Genomic DNA, 20,861 nt, shown 5'->3' with positions numbered 1-20,861 from the left:
CTCCTCCTCCTCCTCCTCCTCCCTCTCCTCCTCCTCCTCTTTCTTCTTCCTTCCTTCCTTCCTTTCTTTCTTTCTTTTTCTTTTTTTTTTGAGACAAGGTTTCGACCAGGCTGGCCTCGAACTCAGAAATTCCCCTGCCTCTGCCTCCCAAGTGCTGGGATTAAAGGCATATGCCACCACCACACAGGCTGAGTGTCCTTTTTACTTTTTTCTTTTTTAAAAAAAAATTATCTTTATTAGTGTTTTGCCTGCATGTTCATCTGCGCCATGTGTGTGCCTGGTGCTTGCAGAGGACAGAAGAGGGCATCATAGCTCCTAGAACTAGAGTTATGGAAGGTTTGAGCTGCCATGTGGGGTGGTGGGACTTGAACCTGAGTCCTGGAAGAGCCGCATCAAGAGCTCTTAACCGCTGAGCCATCTCTCTAGCTCCGGTGTTTTGTCTTGCTTGGACAAAAATCTTACTGTACAGCTAAGGCTTCCCTCAAACTCCTGACCATCCTTACCGAGGCTCCTGAATGCTGAGAGTATTGGGTTCCCTCCCCTCTGTGAGTGGGGACCCTTTGGAGGGGGCTTTGAATGACCCTTTCACAGGAGCTGCATATCAGATATGCTGCATAGAAGAGATTCAAATTATGATTCATAACAGTAGCAAAATTACAGCTATGAAGTAGCAACAAAACAATAATTGTATGGTTGGGGGTCAGCACACCATGAGGAACTGGATTAAAGGGTCGCAGCGTTAGGAAGGTTGAGAACACTGCCTTACCACAGCCTGCTGGCAATTCCTTTCTCTTTTTTTGCTTTGTGTCTTTTTTTTTTTTTTTTTTCTTCTTTGTATAGCCCAGGCTATCCTGGAACTTGCTTTGTAGACCAGGCTGGCCTCGAACACACAGAGATACACCTGCCTCTGCCTCCCAAGTGGTGGGACTAAAGGTGTGTGCCACCATGCTGGACTAAAGGCTATTTTTTTTTCTAACCAAAGGGATAGTTGTGCTGTAGACCAGGTTGTGTGAAACTCATAGAGATCTACCTGTCTATTAAAAAAAAGCTATTATTGTGTGTATGTAGGGGGACACAGGCACTACAGTGTATGTGTGTGAAGTTCAGAGATCAATTTTGTGGAGCCATTTTTCTTTAATTGCTGTTATGTGGTTTTGGCAATGGAACTCGAATCATCTTTGCATAGCAAGTCATTTACCTGCTTAGCCATTTTTCTAGGACACCCCACAGGTAATTCACATTAACTACAGTCTCTTAGCTAGCTTGTGAAGACTAACTAGTCCCAAGGGTCAGTGTCTTATTCCAGCATTTGGGAAGCTGAGACAGGAGGATAGGCATTCAAGGCTGTTCTCTATGTATACAACAAGTTTAAGAACAACCTGGGCAACATGTTACTCTGTCTCAAACAGAAAACAAACAAACGTCACGAAAAATTCTGAAGAGCTGTCCTACAGGGACTGAATTTGAGCAACTTCAGAGAAGATATTTACCTAGGGAGAAGTGATCACTCACAGAGATTTGGGTAGGTTCTGGGCCTCTCCCTCAACTTCAGGAGCAAGGAGCACTCTAAACTGTTATTTCTAAAGAATGAGTATGAGGGAAGGGACAAAAAAAAAAAAATGACGTCATCAAGGAGCACATGCTGGTCAAGCATGGGTATAACAAGTTCAGCCATCCAAAAGCTGGTGGAAAAGGGCCTGGGAGTGGGGGGACTTGGGAAAGTGTTTGCCCAGGAGAGTGTTGCAACATTGTTACAGGGAGCTTTCGACCCAGGGTTTTTGCCCAGGGCACAGCCAAGCAGATTCTCTGAATCCTGGGCTGATGCATCACCTGAGCAGATTAGAGGATGATTCTGGCCTCCTTCCTAGAGCTGGGAAATTGTTAGTTTCTGGGACTGTCTGGGAAGACGTACTGGGACTAAGGGACAAGCAAGAGAGGTTTCCACTCCGGGGAAGCAGAAAATTCATGATTTCCAGGACGCTTTGATTTCATATCGTCTGCCCCAGAAGCTCTCCGGTACCTGTTAGACTGGGCGCTCCAGTTTTGGTTTTGGAAAATATGTTCTATCTCTCACAAGACACAGAAAAGAGGAGGTTGTTCATTGCTTTCGGTGTCTTTAGTTTGAGGTTGGGTGAGGGAGCGAGAGGTTGGGCAGGGATGGCCCCAGTCCTAGGTTTTAATCTCAGATAAATGATCAGCTCCGCCCAGATCCGCGCTCAGGTGAGCCTGTAAGAGGACTCGCGTTGGGACTGGCGTCCTTCTGGTCTCACTAGTTTACCCCTTCCTCCAAACTATGTCCTAGGTCGGGCAGTCTGATTGTGTAGCCTGGTCCTGTAGTCTGGCTCTAGTAAATTCCATGGGGAGGTTTCCGAGAGCCGAGAGGCGACACGTGTGAAAGGAAAGCAGACATAGCTTTTCAAAAGAAGGTCTAACGCACTGGGTTTGGTGTGGCGGCCTGGGATAAGAACGTCAGTTGCTCCCCTGGGAGGGAGGAAGACGACGCCAGGTCCAGGCAGAAGTGCTACAGCCTTTTGGGCGAACAACCCCCTCCCTCAGCTACCCAACCCGGCGGCTGGCCGGCCCAGCCCCCGAAGCGATCAGGCCACAGCCCCCAGCCTCGTAGGTTCTCCTCCTAGAGCCGCCCGGCCCATCTCCCCATCCTAGGCCCCGCCCACGGCCCCGCCCACGTCCAGGACTACAAGTCCCATCAGCCCCAGGTCAGGCTTGAGGGCGGGGCTACCGCAGCAGCGAATGGGGAGGAGCCTAGAGCTCAGGCTAGGGAACGCGTGTGCCCAATCGCCGGGCTGCTTAGCCTGTGAGCTGATGGGGGGCGGGGAGGAGCCCGCTTGGACCGGGACAAAAGCCGGATCCCCGGCAGCTGCGGGCGGCTGGAGCGATCCGGAGAGTTGGGGTGAGCTGGTGCTTACGGACAGAGAGCCACACTCAGGCTTTCTCGAAGAGGTGAGTACAGTAATCGTAGCCGCCGGTGCGACCCCCCAGTACCCACTAAGCTTCCTGCTTCCCTCCCCCAACCCGGAACCACCTCCGGGCTCGCCGTCTGAGCGATCCCGCGCGCTCCCTGCACCTGCTCGGAAGTTTTGTGCGGGTCTCAGCTTTATAGTAGTCTTCTCCCCAGCCGCGTGCCGCGTGTCTACACCCTCCCAATCCTAGTCTAGTTCCTGGGAGTTTGCCCATTGCTTGCCACCGACCTTCCTTCTCCTCCCTCCTCCGGATTGCCTTTGCGCGTCCTGCTTCTTCTCAGCTCCACCCAGGGCCAGCTCTCGAGTCTACTCGGGCTTTTTTGGGACACTTTTTTGGGCCCCATTCGTGTTCCCCACCGGATGCCGGGGCGGGTAGTAGAGATGGCGGTGGCTACTCTCCCCACACCGACCGCTGGCAAACCGGACTCAAGCAGGCCTGTCCTGTTAGTTCTGTGGTGAATCCCTTAAGCTCTATGTCGAAGTGGAGGGAGCGGGCCCTGGCCACGCCGGGTCACGCTGCTTCAGAGTGCCTGAGGCCTTGCTGCGAGGACTTGGCTCCGGATCGGCGGCGCTGAATGGGCTCTCCCTACTAAGGAGCTCCCTACTGGTGTAGCCCCCAAACAACAGATGGTCGGAGTGCTCAGGAGTCTGGATGAGACAAGCTCCTAGGGTGTGTGTGTGTGTGTGTGTGTGCGCGCGCGCGTGCGCCGGCGCGCGTGTGTGCAAAGGATGCTACTACCTACCTCAACCTCCTGTCAGGCCTGGCAGAAGTCCGGTCCCCAAAGCCTGCTGCTTTCTTCAGTCTTGAAGTTCTGCCATGAGGGATCCCTCCTGACATAATTTTGGAAAGGGCAGCATAAGGCACTTTAGTCTGCTATCCCACCCTCTAACTGTCCCTCTAACTTTGCTCAGTATTTCGGGTTTCTTGACTATCAGAGAGGTAACTGTCCTGCAAAGATCATTTAGAAAGCTGCTTATCTCCCCCCCCGGGGGGGGCGGGCAGTAAAAGGAGGCCTTGAAGACAAGACAGAGTAACTGCTGTTTTTAATCTCCATTTAGACACTGTCTGCTGCAGGAGGGAATACTCTAGAGAATTCTGCCCCGTTCCTTTGCTATAGGGATTTCGTGCTTGTCGTCCCCTCCCCAGCCCTTAAAGGGAGAGTGTTTTGTCGACCCTAAGAAACATCCTAGGTGGGTCCCAGAGGAGTCTTAAAAAAAGCAGGCTTCATTCATTCACCCTTCCCTCTGGGCTGCTCCTGGGGCCTCAGTGAGTGAATTCAGTCCTTGGTCACTCATTGTAGAAAATAGCCCATTCAATTCAAAAGCTCCCTTTCTTGGGGAGAGAGGGGGGGGGACAGAGAGAGAGGACAGAGAGAATGAGTGTGTGTGTTCATATATGTAAGTGTATAGGTGCATGTGCTTGTTGGATTCTTGGGCATGGTTCCCACTAAGAGTTTGCAGGTTATTGTTACCAGGTAACAGTTCACTGGGGGAGTGGGCACTCAGCACTGCTGTGACACCATCCATCACAAATTTGACAGCTCGATCAGCGATCAGTGGCTGAGAAAGACTTTGGGGTGTGTGTGTGTGTGTGGGAGGGGGGTCTCCAATCCCAGATTCGGATGTACTTTGTCACATTGTTCCTAATAACGGAAGTTTTCACATGTTTGAGTAAGTGAATACTTCCCTCACAGTTTTTCAGGCTTTTTAAGATTCTGAAAGAACCTCACATGATCTATTGCTATCGCTCCATTGCTATCGATCCATTGCTATCTATCGAGAGCAGGGAATTGATGAGTGAAGTTTTGATTGATCTCTCCTGGGGCCTCCTGGGTTGTAAGAGCTACCCTGCTGAGAAGCCAGGCCCTTCCTCCAGTTAGTCTATGAGTCCTTTGTCTCAGCCTTTCCAGCCAAGCCACAGTGCTCTGGTGGCACATCTTGTTTTGGTAAACTGGCAAAACGTTTCTGTATCTATTTTTTTTTTTTCCCTCCTGACTGGAGACACTCTTGCACACCACCACACCATCTCCTGGTGATCTGAGACTAAGAAAAATTTCATTTCCTTCAGTTGCCTAAGGTTGTGTTTTTTTCTTTCATCCTTCCCTTAGTTGGGTCTTGGGTCTGTTTTGCGAGGTACTACATTCTAGGGACTGTGGTCAGTCTTCTGTCAACTGGCTAATGCATAGGCATAGGCTTGGCCCAGGGGCTTCCTTTCTTCTGAGGTGTGTGATTCTGTTTGTTGAAGTGTATGAGTGGCTGGAAGTGGTCAGTGCTGCCCCCTTCTCTTTCTGATTAAGGTGCCCTGAGCTGCATTCTGTTTGGGAGGTGGGTAGGGGTGGGTGTGCCCATTTGATGTCAGGACCAGTTTTTCTGGTCTGAGTCAAGAAGTTGGGAAATGGAACTGGAGTGGGTGGGGGTGGAGGACTCTGGGGCAGTGGGGCTGGCTGGGGCATCTCCTTCAGAAACAAATTAAGGAGTTCCAAGCTATCCCAGGAGAAGCCCCTTTCCAGCTACTCACTTTGAGCCAGGTCCCAAGCTGAGTGTGCCCACTGTGGTGCGTTAGAGATAGGGGGAGGCAGCCCAACCAGGGCTAGCCTCTCCAGCCTCCCCAGCGTGGCCCGTTGGCAGGGGAGTTGAGTGTGGCCTGTGACTCTTGCCTTCCCCGGGCTACGAGAGGACACTAACTAACCTTCCTGGGTGTGTCAGCCGGCCAGCTCCTTAACTCCCCCTCCTCACGCGTACTTGACTTTTTCTCTTGAGCAAATCCAACAGCTTCCATTCTGGCCCTTTAGGAGATGCAGGGGCAGCTTGTCTTGATCCAGGCAGGCATTTGGCATGACTGCGTTTCCTTTCTCCATCTCTTCTCAGTGTTCTCCACAAGCTGCTCTGGGGGAGAATGGGGGTGTCTGGCAAGGTAGTGGGCAGGAAGGATGAGAGAATTCTCCTTATAGACTCTTCCTGAGTCGAAGGGGGACAGTCAGTCTTGGGAGAAGTGGTCTTTCTGTTAGGCTGCAGTAGCTGTTTCCTAGAGACTCAGCTGTAAGAGTGCTAGGACCCAAGTCCTAACTGGTGAGTCCGCCTTCTTAGGCAAGTTCACGCCCTCCCTCTGAATTTTGATTCTTTGTCAGAGAAATGGGATTATGAATCTTAGTGGACTTGATGCGCTCCCATGAGGTAAGTTATTTCTTGCAGTGCTGGGGAGCAAACCCCAGGGCCTTATGCGTGTTGGGCAAGCACTCTTGCCAGTGAGCTATGCTTGCAGCTCCGAAGACAGCTTCTGCCTTCTCCCCAGTCCTGGCTCAGTTAAGGAATGACTAGTACAGGGTGGTCCCCAGAGAGACCTCTGTTTTGCTTAGAGGGTTTTGCTCCAAGCTGACAGCTCAGATGACTCAGTGGGGTGGATGGGATGATCTGTGGGTCATAGTTCCCTGCCCTGGGACTGCTATGTACTTGGAGGTGGGAGTCTAGTGTCCGAGTGGAAAGGAGCTTTGAGGTAACTCTTTCCTCCTACCCCACCAGGGCCTGTGCTCTATTAGGGGAGTCAGGGAGGAGGGTGAAACCTAGGAAGAAAACAAGACTAGCAGTGTTCTTCCCCGGTCATAAGGACATAAAGAATAGTTCAGTGTGTCCGGGCCCATCTCATAGAACAGTATTCACATTTGGATCTGACTCTTGGATTTCCTAGCTTCCCCTTTGATCTGCCTTTTGCTCTGGACTGAAGGTGTTGTGGCCAGCTAGTTTGCCCAGAGGGAGTAGAGACAAGGTTAAGGTCAATCCAAGAGTTCCAGAAGAACGTTGCACTTTTTGTTGTCCTTGTTTGTTCTCCCTTCTTCCTTCCCTCCCTCCTCCCCCCCCCCCCCTTTCTCTTTCTTTCTCTTTTTGAGGCCGGATCTCATATGGACCAGGCTGGCCTTGACCTTGTGATCTTTCTCCCTCTACCTCCCAGGTGAGGGGAATTATGGGACGACACTACTGTATCTGGTGCTACCTTCCTAATTTTTATAATTTCCTCACCTCGAGATCTCGATCTGTGCAGCTGACAATGACGCTGCTTTGGGGACACCTTCCATCCCCTCCTGCCAGGGTGGCCCTTCTTCTTTCTCTTGAGAAAAGCCAAGATCTAGTTGTCTTGTTTGGGGGCAGCTGGGAGTAGATCCAACCTGTTGGGGAAGATAGTGCTTTGGCCTTCCTTGACCAGCCAGGTCCTCTTCCCCCTGTAGGTAAACCAGGTCCCCCTGCAGCCATGTCAGCCAAGGCAATTTCAGAGCAGACCGGCAAAGAACTCCTGTACAAGTACATCTGCACCACCTCGGCCATCCAGAACCGGTTCAAGTATGCCCGGGTTACTCCCGACACAGACTGGGCCCATCTGCTGCAGGACCACCCGTGGCTGCTCAGCCAGGTAAGTTCTGTCTGCACCCTGAGCCCTTCTGTTCAGCTCAGGCTCTGAGGAGGAGAAAGCATTTGATTTGTTGGAGGTGTCCCAAGGAGTGCCACGACCGCAGATTTGCCTCTGTCTGCAGCTGGCTGAGCAGGGTCTTGTGTTTGTTCTGGGCCCTTCATATGGAACCAGACAGACTGGTACCCAAATCACACGTCTCCATTTATGAACCGTGTCGCCTGAGGCAAACCATTTCACTTCTCTTGAGTTAGGTCCCCATCTGTCAAATAGGGATAACACTTTATGAGCTATAGGGATTAGCAGGAACATCTAGGAAGCATTTAGTGTGCTGTCCAGCAGTTAGTAAAGGCTCAGTTAAAAAAAAAAATCAATTATGTCTGGCATGGTGGCGCCTTTAATCTCAACACAGGAGGCAGAGGCAGGAGAATCTCTGAATTTAAGGTCAACCTGGTCTACAGAGTGAGTTCTATGACAGCTAGGAATATAACACAGAGAAACCCTTTCTTGAAAAACCAAACCCAACCAAACAAAGGCTTATACTTCCCTTCCCCAAAGTGGAACATCTCAGGACAACTAAGAGGTGGGACCTTGAGGCTAGAGAGATGGCTCAGTGGTTAAGGTCAGGCACTCTTCTTGTAGAGAACATGGGTTTGACTCCAGCTTCTACTTGGCAGCACACAACCATCTGTAACTCCGTTTCCAGGTGATCTGATATCCTCTCCTGCATACATGTAGGCAAAGCACACCCACACATAAGGATGAATAAATAAAGAAGTGGGACCTTGTACTTCGAGAAAATGGCTGATGGCTAAGCATGGAGTAGACGCTCTTAAGATCCCTTTATAGCATCTTTGGGGTGGCTTTGGGAAGCCCTTAGACTTCTTTGGCAGGCCCAGACAAGGCCTTATGATATTTTGTTTTTTTTCCTTTCTGAGGCGGCTGGGATGGTAGTAAATTTCCTGGTTCTGGAGCTAGGGCCTGATTTGCCTGGCCCGTTGTGGTTAGGGTTTAAACAGGGATGGAGTTGATCAGATTGTCTCCAATAGTCCTAAGTCTTTTTTTGTTTGTTTGTTTTGTTTTTTGGGTTTGTTTTTGTTTTTTGAGACAGGGTTTCTCTATATATCCCTGGATGTCCTGGAGCTCACTTTGTAGACCAGGCTGGCCTCGAACTCAGAAATCCGCCTGCCTCTGCCTCCCGAGTGTTGGGATTAAAGGCGTGCGCCACCACGCCCGGCTCCAAAGTCCTAAGTCTTAGACCACAAGGACTGGCCCGTGTTGTAAACATGGTTGGATTATGCAGCTAATTCTTCACATGGAGAAAGCAAGAGATTGCTCATTCAGCAGATGTCTCCGGAGTGTCTACCCTGCCAGGCTCATCCTGGCAGTCTCCTGGTGGTCAAAAGATTCGGCTGGGGTAGTCGAGGAAGGCTTCTGGGCAGGAAAGTGGCCCTGCTGGATAAGTGTGAGCTGGATAAGTGTGAGCTGGATAAATGTGAGCTGGATCTGGAAGCAGGACGATCAAGGCCATACAACGTCACTCCCTAAGTTCCCCTTTCCTTTCCCAACCCCTTTCATTGCAGAGCTTGGTTGTCAAGCCAGACCAGCTGATCAAACGTCGAGGAAAGCTTGGCCTCGTCGGGGTCAACCTCTCTCTGGATGGAGTCAAATCCTGGCTAAAACCTCGACTGGGACATGAAGCCACCGTGAGTCTTGGTGTAGTGGTGGGGGAGGTCGGGATGGTCACAAACAACATGGCGACCTCTAGATCAGCCAACTTATGGCTCATAACCTAACCAGTCACATAGCAGCAGAGAAAAAGATGGCGTGTGGACTGCTCTGGCTGCAGCCCGGTCTTGCTGGTCATTCCCAGCGCCTTCATTAGGAGATCAGTCCACTAACGCTGCTTCAGATAAGATGCACTACAGAACAGCGAAGACACTGTGACCACCAATGTGGGGACAGGGCTCGTACTCATGCTGAGAACTGCTTGCTGTCCGGGTGACGTGCTTTCCAGGTGGGGGGACTAAACCAAGACGAAAAGGGGAACTGCATAATTCTTAGGCAAGAAAGATACATCGGCTAGGGAGCCACAGATGGAGACAGTTATTAATGCCGAAGACTAAATGCAGTTAGTTCTCCCAGCTCCGTGACTGTTCTCAACTATGAGGATGAGAGCTAAGGTGCGGCTTAGGAAGGCTAAGCTATGCTCTGGGGTGGAGCTGTTTCTTCTCCTCACTCTCCAAGGGAGGTGGGGAAGAGATGGGGTGGCTCTGAAGCTTGTCCTAGCCTGGGAAGGATGCGTTTCTATCTGCTTGGTACAGAATTCTGCAGATACTGGTGCTTGTCTGGGAAAGGCATGGGTCAGAGATGAGCTGTTCTTTTTCTATGGCTGCCCTGGGAGGTGGCATTAGCCACTTCCCTCCATGTCGGCCTTCCTCAAAGCCGCTCCTACTGTTTGTTTCCTAGTCTCCGGTCCTTGTGGGTAAAGACGGATCTTTGAAGCTGTGAGTCCGGGGATGGAGAGATCTGACCTTTGGGTTCCCAGGCTCCCGGGGAGAGGTGGTAGGGCTGGGTACTGAACAGTGTCCTCGGGGAGCACAGACTCTCCTCAGCAGACGGGTGGGAGGGAGGTGTCACGGACATCTGAGCTTGGCAGCTGTGTCAGACCTGGCTGGAGCGGCTCATTACCTCTGATGGATCACTGTCTGGTCCCTGACTCAGCAGTGACGCATGGCGGGCGGGAAGCAGGCGGGGGGCTTGGGATGAGGGCTGTCTCGCCTTTGCTGCCGCCAGGGACCCACTCAAGCTGATTAGCTCTGCAGGCCTGTTGTCTTCAGCCAGGAAACACAGGAAGAACAATTTTACCTAATCAGCCTTTGGCTCTCCTCTCCCCTACCCCTCAGGCCTAGACTCATGTCCTCAGGTTGAGTCACGAGGTACACCCCAGAGCAAAGTTGTGGGCTATCACCATCAAACCCAAGTTCCCACCTCCCTGTTTGACTGCCTGGGCTAGTAGGATTGATCAGTGGGCTGGGTGCTTGTCACCAGGTCTGATGGCCTGTGTTTGATCCTTGGGATCCACAGGGTGGAGGGAGAGAACCATCTTGAGTTAGCCACGGATCTCCACTCCTTGGCATGGCATGCATACATTCCTGTCCCCCTCCCCAGACATAAGTAAAAGTATTCATGTAAAGAGGGAGTCTCCTGAGAACTCCTTAAGTTCATCTGTGACCCCACTGTCCTGACTTGTAGGGAAGTCACCTTGCCCCGTGGTAGTGCTTGAGCCTTGCCTTTGTGAAGAATGTACCACACATCTAAGCGGCATCTCCCTCAATTCCTCCTTAGGTTGGCAAGGCCAAAGGCTTCCTCAAGAACTTTCTGATTGAACCCTTCGTCCCCCACAGTCAGGTATGTGAGGCAGTGCCAAGCTGGATCTTTTTCTTCCTGCAGCATTGTGATTGTCCTCCAAAAATATTGAAAGGAGAGGCTAAGGTGCCAAGGGGAGAAGCCAAGGGTACCAGGGTCTCCAAAGCTCCAGCAAAGGCCTGGAGGAAATCATGGGCAAGGAGTCCAGAGATGAAAGGAAGGCTTAGTTTGCAATGAAACAGCTGGAGCAGGTCACAGAGGGACCTCCTGTTGTTGGGATGAGAACTTGAAGGCAGAACCCATTCCAAGGTGGGACCACACTGAGCCAGCTAAGGAGGCTGAGGCCTGTCTTTGTTTGTCGCCTAGCAGAAGGTAGCACACAGATCTCCTTGGGGGTGAATACTTTGTGTTAGGGTTTAGAAATGAGACCGTAGGGCTTGGGTGGTCCCGCTCCTGGATGAGGCTCTCTGACCCCCTTACCAGCTTCACGCTGTCTCTTTTACTTGCAAGGCGGAGGAGTTCTACGTGTGCATCTATGCTACCCGGGAGGGAGACTACGTCCTGTTCCACCACGAAGGTGGTGTGGATGTGGGCGACGTGGATGCCAAAGCCCAGAAGCTACTTGTGGGTGTGGACGAGAAGCTGAACACCGAGGACATTAAGAGACACCTGTTGGTCCATGCACCTGAAGACAAGAAAGAGTTGAGTTTTGACAAGGATAGCGTGGGCACAAATGGGGACAAGAAGTCCAGTGTGACATGGGAGACCAGTGCACTGGGCTCTGGGTACAGGAGAGAGAAGGCAGAGTGGGCCCCCCTGCTCGGGAGCCACCTGTGTGGGGAGGGTGTGGGCGTGTCATCAGTGCGCAGTATGCCAGCCTCATCCCTCACCTCCTTGCCCCTGTCTGGCTGCTGCCTTCTCTGGCTCTGAGCTTGACAGCTTCTTTCCGCCTCAGTGTTTGAAGAGTGACAGCCCAGGGAACAGGGTTGGCGGGGTTGGACAGTGGGGGCCCAAGTGTCAGGAGTGGAGACATGAGGCTGGGCTGTCAGCGACAGTGAGCCTGCTGGAGGCCAGGGGGTGGGAATGGGAGCTGGGTGCCCAGTCCTGCCCTGACGAGTTAACTGGCCTTCTTTCCCTCTCCCTTCTAGAATCCTGGCCAGCTTCATCTCTGGTCTGTTTAATTTCTACGAGGATCTGTACTTCACCTACCTTGAGATCAACCCCCTTGGTAACAAGCTTTGTTTGCTGGGATGGGGATAGGATGGGATGGGGATGGGATGGGGATGGGATGGGATGGGATAGGATAGGATGAAGATGAGGATGGGATGGGATGGGATGAGGATGGGGATGGGGATTGGGATGGGATGGGGATGGGCCCCCATGCTGTCAGTAGTAACTCTGGCCTTGGTGTTCAGAGAGCCTGGGCTCTGGTGCCAGAAGGCAGTACAGAACTTTAGTGAGTACCCAGGGTGTCCCCATAAGAAGTGGTCTCTAGTGTCACCTCCTGTTTCTGAGTACCCAGACTGTAATTTATTCATATCTTTTTTAAACAAATTTTTTTGAATCATTTATTTAATTTTATGTATATGAGTACCTTGCAGCTGTCTTCAGACACACTAGAAGAGGGCATCAGATCTCATTACAGGTGGTTGTGAGCCACCATGTGGTTGCTGGGAATCAAACTCAGGACCTCTGGAAGAGCAGTCAGTGCTCTTAACCACGGAGCCATCTCTCCAGCCTAAAATTTATTCATATCTTAGCGAACTCCAGCTTCTTTCTTTGGCCTTAATTTGTCCTACTCTAAGGGGAAGTCCTGGCTTTGGTTTGTCTATTGTGTGTTCCTGCCTGCAGGTTAGGCTTCCGAGGCTCTGGTCCGATCCTCCTGGTACCTGGAGGCCTCTCTTGGGTATTGGTTAATCATTTACTACTCCTAACACCAAGAGGAGCTGGTTGCAGGCTCTGAAGCTGTGAAGGAGGCAGATGGCCTGGCAGATTCTGGCTCAGGACAAAGTCCAAGAGAGAGGAATTACCAAATTTCAGCTGAGACCGCAGCTCCTGGAATGGGCCAGATGGCTGTATGCTAACTTAATTAGCTAAATGGCCTGGGGAGAAATCAGGATGCTCAGTGAGGTATTGCAGATGAATGTGCTGGCCTGGGGCCCAGAGCACCCGGGGGTGAGTACCTTGCACCAAACCTTAGACTTCCTTAGCGAGACCACTAAAGCTGAGATGGACACACCTAGGGCTTCTGGAAGTAGAGGTTCATGAGATGGGTGTGGTGATGTGGCGATACATGGGTTTGAACCCAGAACCTAAACCAACAGGCTTTTTTTGTTGTTGCTTTGGGTTTTGTTGTTTTGAGGTAGGGTCAAGTTTAGTCCACCCTAGCCTCAAACTCACTCGCTATATAGCTGAGCATGACCTCGGACTTCTGTCCTCCTGATTCTCCTGTGCCTCCATACCCACTCCAACAGTTTTATTTATTTAAATTCATTTTAAATGTTTAGATTTTTTTTTTTTTTATGTCTATGTATCTGTGTATGCCATGTGTGCCTGTGGTGGCCAGAAAGTTATGTCTGACAGCTGGAGTTACAAACAGAGATGGCTCAGCATATATCATCCCCTATTTAGTATTTTTTTTATATATATACATTTGTTTATTTACACTCTGTGTGTATGTGTGCGTGCACACACGAGTTCGTGTGTGTATTGCACATCTGCTCCTACCATATGGGGGTCTTCAGCCTTTGAGGCAGGTACCTTTATGCATTGATGGATCTCACCAGCCCCTTACTTATTCTTTAATATATTATTTGGTAGAAGGGATTGAACGTATGGCCTCTCCCATGTATTACTCACTACAGAAAACTGGGGTGGCTTTGTTTTGGTTGGTGGGTTTTGTTTTTGTTTTTGTTTTTAATGTCAGGGCTATGGGTAGGCTAGTGCTTGAGTATTTAAAGCAAGGAGTATGGCATTTTATAAAGATGTCCAAAACTTGTTATGGCAATAAACCCCGTCTCCTTTGCCCTGTTCTCAGAAGGCCGTGAGTGGGCAATGTTCTGAGAGGATTCTCCTTGTGCTAGGGCAGACCCTGTCTCCATGAGGGCCGTATAGTGATTTGTGGTTGTGAGTGTGTGCGTGTGAGAGTGCGCCTGGCAGAGCGTGCAGGGATGGCTGGGAGGCTGGCGGCTGTGTCGCCTCACCTTAGAGCTGGTATCTCACATTATTTTGACTTTTCTCCTAGTGGTGACCAAAGATGGTGTCTACATCCTTGACTTGGCGGCCAAGGTGGATGCCACGGCTGACTACATCTGTAAAGTCAAGTGGGGTGATATAGAGTTCCCTCCCCCCTTTGGGCGTGAGGCGTACCCCGAGGTAAGGCAGTGTTGGGAAGGGTGATAGGGCCTAGGAGACAGTGACTAATTCTAGATGATCATTTGGTCCCCTTCTTGGCTCTGTATTTGGCAGGAAAGGAAAGACAGAGAACCATTTAATTTTCTTAAAATCCCAGTGAGGTTGGGGGTCGGGGTGGAAATCAGCCAAGTCTCTGAATCCTGGCCAGAAACCCTTTTAGGCAGAGCTCTCAGTCCGCCTCCCGGGGCTCCTGACTTGATTTGCTGCTTCTTGATCATCCCAAGCGGCTCTTCCCGACCCTGATGCGAAGGTTCTTCTCTTGGCCACTGGCTGAGAGTTTTAATTGCTCTTTCCCACCCCCGTCCTCTGAGAGGTCCTCCCAGCAGGCTCAGGCCTTGTGTGAGATCATCTATGCAGGCTGGAGGAAGGACGAGGGCTGGGGAGGGGACAAGGATGTGGGGTGAGCCGGTGTGGAGAGTGAGAGGGAAGCAGTGGGACCTAGTGAGATCTGGATTTGGACAGGACCGAGGGCTTGGTGTCAGGAAATGGAGCAGGAAATTTGTTTCCAGGATGTGGGTGGTTTTGGTACTTTAAAGGTACTCTCAGAATCTGTCCCAGGTCTGGGACTTTGCACAGTCTTCAGCCCACGGTAATGATTGAATAACCTTCTAATGTGCCTTCAGATAGAGAGCTGTGGTCTTGGGGTTTGGAACCTTGTGAACAACAGGGTGCTTGCTCAAAAGGCCACCTGTGGTTCTCTGGTCCCCAGGAAGCCTACATTGCAGACCTGGATGCCAAAAGTGGGGCAAGCTTGAAGCTGACCTTGCTGAACCCCAAGGGGCGCATCTGGACCATGGTTGCTGGGGGTGGCGCCTCCGTCGTGTACAGGTGACAAGAAGGAGGGGTGCAGGTGGTTGCCAGCCAGGTTACCCACACAGTTCCATGTGGGGATTGCCGGGGTCCCTAGTTTCTCTCCTGTCTGTGGTGTAGGAACATACTGGACAATAAACGCAGCCACATCCTGGAGGGTTTCCAAAGTCTCTAGGGCCACCTGCCCTGGGCATAGCATCTTCTGTAATCTCATGTAGTTAAAAGTGACCTCACTGTATGGTTTTAGTTCTCATCATTGATGATGTGTGCCTCAGAGAAACGTAACAAACACAAAAGTACATTAGAAAGTAAAAGCTCCTCACTCGCCCCTCAGAAAGTCAGAGAATATCTTACTCCGTCCTCCTCCGGCATTTTAATATCTAGACAAACATCTGCACCTTTTCAGTTTTTAGAAGTATTGGGATCATGCTTTATGTCCTTTCAAACAACTGGCTGGTTTTTCTCTGAAACTGTGGTGAGTGGTCGTAGCTCTCCTGCTGCTCTGGCTGCAGCAGCTCGCTCCTCTGGGACTCCTGCAGCATACGAGTTCTTGTATCTTCTTCTATCTCTGGGCTGTGTCAAGTATTGCTCATTGTTCATTTTACCCACACCGTGTGTCCAAGACCTTGGTGCCCCGAGGCTGGCGAAGTGCTCTGCCTGGGCAAGTCTCAGAGCACATCGACCTTCAACAGAGGCTCAAGTCAGGGTTGAAGGTTATAGGTCTGCAAGGCCAGTCCTGCAGGCTGACTTCCATGCTTGTGGGCATGATGAGTAACTCTGTACAGGTCTGATGCTCTTCTGCCCTGACCAAGCACTGAATTCTGTGTCTCTCTGGCAGTGACACCATCTGTGATCTTGGAGGTGTCAATGAACTGGCGAATTACGGGGAATACTCGGGTGCCCCCAGTGAACAGCAGACCTATGACTATGCCAAGACCATCCTCTCACTTATGACTCGAGAGAAGCACCCAGAAGGTGAGGCGCAGGCCTGAGTGCTGGGATGTACACACACCCGGAGAGCACAGCATATGGAAGATTTGTGCTAGAATCACCGAGGCCATGGTCCTTTGTAATACAGGACCAGACACTTAATGTCAGGATGTTTGTTTTTTCTCAGTGCTAACAGACACTGGCGACACCACTCAGGGACTCACAGGGGGCAAAGAGAGAGTGTGAAATTAACCTCATATACAATTAGGGAGCCCGAGGAGGAAAAGGCTGCAGCGTGCTTTTGCTGTGGTGAATGTAAGAGTTTAGTGATTCTTAGAGTTTATCAGGCTTAGTGACGCCTAGTGTCCCTTCCCCACATGCCCAGTGTTCAGGGCTATACACACCGGTTCCAACAGGGAGGGAGGGAGGGAGAGACAGAGAGACAGAGAGACAGAGACAGAGAGATTGATTGATTCCTACCAGCATTATCAAGACACCATGCTAGACTACTTCTGGGTACCAGCCAAAAGGTAGAGAAGCAGGTTTGAGTGACTGCCACTGGGTAATGTGGGTAGTGGACTCTTGAGCAAGCTGGGTGGGATTCTGGGGAGATCATCATGCTCGCTCCCTGTACCCCTTCCAGAACGTCCTCAGTTGGGTTTCTGGGGCCAGGCTCGAGTCTTGTACATCTCTAACGTTGTTGACTTTGCTTTTCCCTCCCAATCCAGGCAAGATCCTCATCATTGGAGGCAGCATTGCAAACTTCACCAATGTGGCTGCCACCTTCAAGGTAACCAGCTGTGAGCAGTGGGAAAATGGGCTGGGGATAGCGGAGGTGAGCCTGAAGCAGGCAAGTGCCCGTGCATTGCCTTAGCCTGGCTAAAGGGCTTGTGACCTAGAGTTTGTCAGTCTTTCTCTTTTGGTGTTGGAGATTGGACCCTGTCCTAGGGTCCTTGTGGAGGAAAAGCAGAAGACAGGAGGTGTGGATCTGAAGCTGTGTGTCTCTGCAGTTAGCGTTTGCTAAAACGTCCCTCTCCTGCCTGCAGCCGAGGGAGAGGATGCATGCTTGCCCTCTCGTCTCAGAAATGGTTCTCAGAGACTGGACGTGATTGTCCTTGTTCTCAGCACCAGTCTGCTGCGGTGAGGACAGCTCTGATGACCTCATCCAGCCAGAGTCCTCTGAGTCTGTGTCCCTGTGCATGGCCTTGAGGCAGGACCTTGGGAACATCCTTTTAGAAAAAGGCGATTTCAGTCCACAAAGATGACAAAGCTCCCGTGTCTCGGATTTCACCTCTTCAGACTCGCCTTTCAGAAGGCTGTTTGTTATTCCACGTTGTGGTGCCCAATGAGGCTTTAAAGGAACATGCCACACGTGGTCATCCCATCTATGTCTTCAGGATGATGGCGTCCACTTTGAAAGTCTGAGCTCTCAAAAAGTGAACCACCATGGTTCGTTAGGTCTGGCTACAAGATCTCCCTAATTGGGCCTGATTCACTGAATTGAGCTTACTTCAGTAGCTTTAAGATAGCCTGCAGAACGGATAGCATCCTTGGTAGGCACTGAGCAGGAGTTGTATAATATCCTGTGACATGAAATTAAACTTCCAAGTCCATGGTCAGCGTGCTGTTTTGAGAAGTGCAGCCTCTCATTTTCCAAACTGGTTGGAGACCATCATAAAAGCTATTCCCTAAATCACTTAGGTGGCTTTCGACATTAAGGAAGGCCATATCTTCATAAGTGAGAAGCCTTGTGTAGGGCCCTGACATAGACTCCCCCAGCCTAATTGCACTAAGAGGTATGTTAGTGCAGTGACTGCAGCCAGTACAGAGAGACCTGCAAGCATTGCCGATGACTGTCCTCTTGAGAGGTACGGTTCTTGACTGCTGTATGGTCACACATTGGGCCTGGAGTTGTGATGTTCTCTTAGCCTGTGTGTATGTTCATCCATAGTCCTTGGCCAGTAGGGCCTGTTGTGCTGTGTGAGAAGCAGTTCTTGTTGTGTGCAGCTGTGCATTTGTCTGTCGTGGTTCTACATTGATTTGCAGCTGCCTCCTCGTCACCTATCTCTGTTATCCTTTTGGCTTTCTCTAGGGCATTGTGAGAGCAATTCGGGATTACCAGGGCCCCCTGAAGGAGCATGAGGTCACCATCTTTGTCCGAAGAGGTGGCCCCAACTATCAAGAGGGATTACGAGTGATGGGAGAAGTTGGTAAGATGGGGAACTTTTATTTCTCCCCCCCCTTTTAAATGATTTTTTTACTTTATGTGTATGAATGTTCCGCACGTTTGTATATATATGGTGTACAGTGTCGGGTGTTCACAGATACCATAAGAGGTGCTCAGGAACTGGCATTAAAGATGGTTGTTAGCCACCATGTGGATGCTGGAAATTGAGCCTGGGTTCTGTGCAAGCACATCCAAATGCTCTTAACTGCTGAGCCATCTGTCCAACATCCAGCATCCTCTCCCTTCTGTCTGGAGCATCTGGAAAAGGGTCTTTGGACTCTTCCATGGTGGAATGTCTTTAAATTGAGAGTGGCTGTGCTCTGCATTTAATAAATTCAGAATGCCTGCTCTATGCCTAGTAGTGCGCTGGGTATTGGGGTTTTAGCTTAACTGTTACGTCATGCTGACTCCCATGAAGTAATTAAAGGAATCAGGTGACTAGAAAGGGTGACAGTTAGTAACCATCGAGAGCAGGGGAGAGGGACGATTTCTGCAGAGGAAAGGCCATATTCCAAGGCTACAGTGGACCTGTCTGGAGGGGAGGGGAAAGAAGACCAGAAGAGAGGACTGTAGCCTGGGGTCAAGAGGGAGGAGGTGTGGCTGTACAGCTTCGGACAGTCATGGCTGTGACCCTGAGTTGGCAGCTCATTCTGGATTTGAGCAGAGGCGTAGCATACATTGACTTAGGTGTGAGAGGGTGGTTGGTGTAGCCATGGGCCTTTTCACTCACATGCCAGTTCTTGAAATATCAACTCTGAAATGAAATTACTAGCTCATAACTTAATTAACCCGCCCATTGTATTCCATGAGTGCCACATGACAGGTTACTTCTTCTCGGTTTCATGCGTCTGTCTCCTCGGAGTTCAGGGTGAATCTCTTGACTCTATCCCAGTTTCCTCTATCTCTGCTGGAACTCCCACCTCCTATTTCCTGCCTAAGTTAATAGGCCAATCAGCTTTTTATTGACAGGTGATGCTTCCATACAGTACACAAGAGATTCTCTCTATATTTCCCCCTTTTATTTATTTATCTATTTTTGGTTTTTCGAGACAGGGTTTCTCTGTTTAGCCCTGGCTGTCCTGGAACTCACTCTGTAGACCAGGCTGGCCTCGAACTCAGAAATCCGCCTGTCTCTGCCTCCCGAGTGCTGGGATTAAAGGCGCGGCTTATTTCCCCCTTTTAGTCCAATAAAAGGCTTTTTCTGTTTCAGTAATAAGTTATATACAATAATAACAATTATGAAAACTATCAGGTAAGATTTTTACATTCATAATGTCCAATCACTATCTATCCTGTCTTAGTGTGTTCATAATTCTGTACCTAAATCAGTTTCTATCATAACTTGTATTACCAACCAGAAACATCTTCTTAGACCTTAAAACATTTTTCTAGCTGGGCATGGTGGCGCACGTCTTTAATCCCAGCACTCGGGAGACAGAGGCAGGCAGATTTCTGAGTTCGAGGCCAGCCTGGTCTACAGAGTGAGTTCCAGGACAGCCAGGGCTATACAGAGAAACCCTCTTGAAAAAACAAAACAAAACAAAACAAAACATTTTTCTAAACCCTAAACAACTTCAGCTTAACTGTGAGACTGTAACTATGGAGTCTTCAGCCCCATCGGAGACCTGAGAAGATTAACTAGTACCTGAGTGTGCACAAAGTGTAGGCAAGCAGCTTCCAAAACTATAGAAATGACAGGAAAAGCTTGCTACCTGGACAGTCCCCCAAAATTTCTGTGGCATTGGAGCATCATCGACAGTCTTCTGGCCCAGAATGTCTATCAGAGTTTTCTAGGAAGCAGGAATTATGAATTACTTGCCTACCTTGTCACTGAAAAGCTTGGCAGTTGACTTCCCTGCGTCTTGTTTGTGTGGACAGCATATTGTCAGCGGTTGAGCTGTAAGGGAAGCTTCTTAGCCCATGGCTAGCTTGCCACATAGGAAGCAAACTCCATAAAGAGATTCCTGATGTTCATCCTCTTCTTTGAAGTAGTATAAGGAGGCTGCCAGGAGCAGACCTGTCTCATTGTCAAAAAAGCCTTTTGTTATTTAAACATCCTTAAATGCCATTTTCTGTGGGTCTCTGAGAATTGTTTTGAAGACCAACTATCTAGCTAAAGCCTATCTGAATAGGGAAACATTGCTTATATCTATTTACTCTCTCTTCTACTCTGAAAACATCTTACTGTAATTAATTAGGCTAGTATCTAACATGACCATGAGTTTGATTGTCTGAATACTAACTTGCAATTTTTTTTTTAATTAGGCTAAACAGTTTGCAATAGCAGCTTTCAAGGAATAGAATGTCACATTACATGGATTATAATATCTTAAACAAGAGTTGAAACATATATACATAGTATGTTGTGGGCAAACTGTAGTCCTAAACCTCTGTCAACATACAGAGTCTATGCCAATGTAAAAATGCTTCCCTTGTTGATGTTCTTTGGTCTAAAAGTAGATTCAGTAATCTATTCTTTAGCCAGGTGGTGGCGTATGCCTTTAATCCCAGCATTTAGGAGGCAGACACAAGTGAATCTTTGTGAGTTCAAGGCCAGTCTGGTCTACATAGAGTTCTAAGGATGCAAGGAGACACCCTGCACCCTGTTTCAAAAAAGAAAAAAAAAAAAAAAAAATCACAAGTAAAAACAAATTACCCTTAATTTATCCTCCCCACACCTTTTTTCATCCTTTCTTCCCACTTTCCCCCTAACATTAGATAGGAGAGAAGA

General features: G+C 49.7%; 1 protein-coding gene across 2 annotated transcripts in view; it reads left to right on the top strand.

The window, feature by feature from the left end:
* Positions 1 to 2,755: 2,755 nt before the first annotated feature.
* Acly (ATP citrate lyase) overlaps positions 2,756 to 20,861 on the top strand; it is a 53,078-nt gene continuing 34,972 nt past the window's right edge. For both annotated transcript variants that reach the window (XM_021214022.1, XM_021214021.1), the window contains exons 1-11: positions 2,756 to 2,961; positions 7,202 to 7,383; positions 8,964 to 9,086; positions 10,729 to 10,791; positions 11,260 to 11,450; positions 11,898 to 11,977; positions 13,994 to 14,124; positions 14,873 to 14,991; positions 15,812 to 15,948; positions 16,632 to 16,693; positions 17,996 to 18,113. In XM_021214022.1, the coding sequence (XP_021069681.1) occupies positions 7,225 to 7,383; positions 8,964 to 9,086; positions 10,729 to 10,791; positions 11,260 to 11,450; positions 11,898 to 11,977; positions 13,994 to 14,124; positions 14,873 to 14,991; positions 15,812 to 15,948; positions 16,632 to 16,693; positions 17,996 to 18,113 (1,183 nt within the window). In that variant the 5' untranslated portion in view covers positions 2,756 to 2,961; positions 7,202 to 7,224. The remainder of the gene's footprint in view (positions 2,962 to 7,201; positions 7,384 to 8,963; positions 9,087 to 10,728; positions 10,792 to 11,259; positions 11,451 to 11,897; positions 11,978 to 13,993; positions 14,125 to 14,872; positions 14,992 to 15,811; positions 15,949 to 16,631; positions 16,694 to 17,995; positions 18,114 to 20,861) is intronic.

Source organism: Mus pahari, chromosome 14 (genome assembly GCF_900095145.1).
Source record: "Mus pahari chromosome 14, PAHARI_EIJ_v1.1, whole genome shotgun sequence".
Classification (NCBI taxonomy): domain Eukaryota; kingdom Metazoa; phylum Chordata; class Mammalia; order Rodentia; family Muridae; genus Mus; species Mus pahari.
Note: the sequence above shows the minus strand (reverse complement) of the source record. Positions and strands in the feature narration are given on the sequence as shown.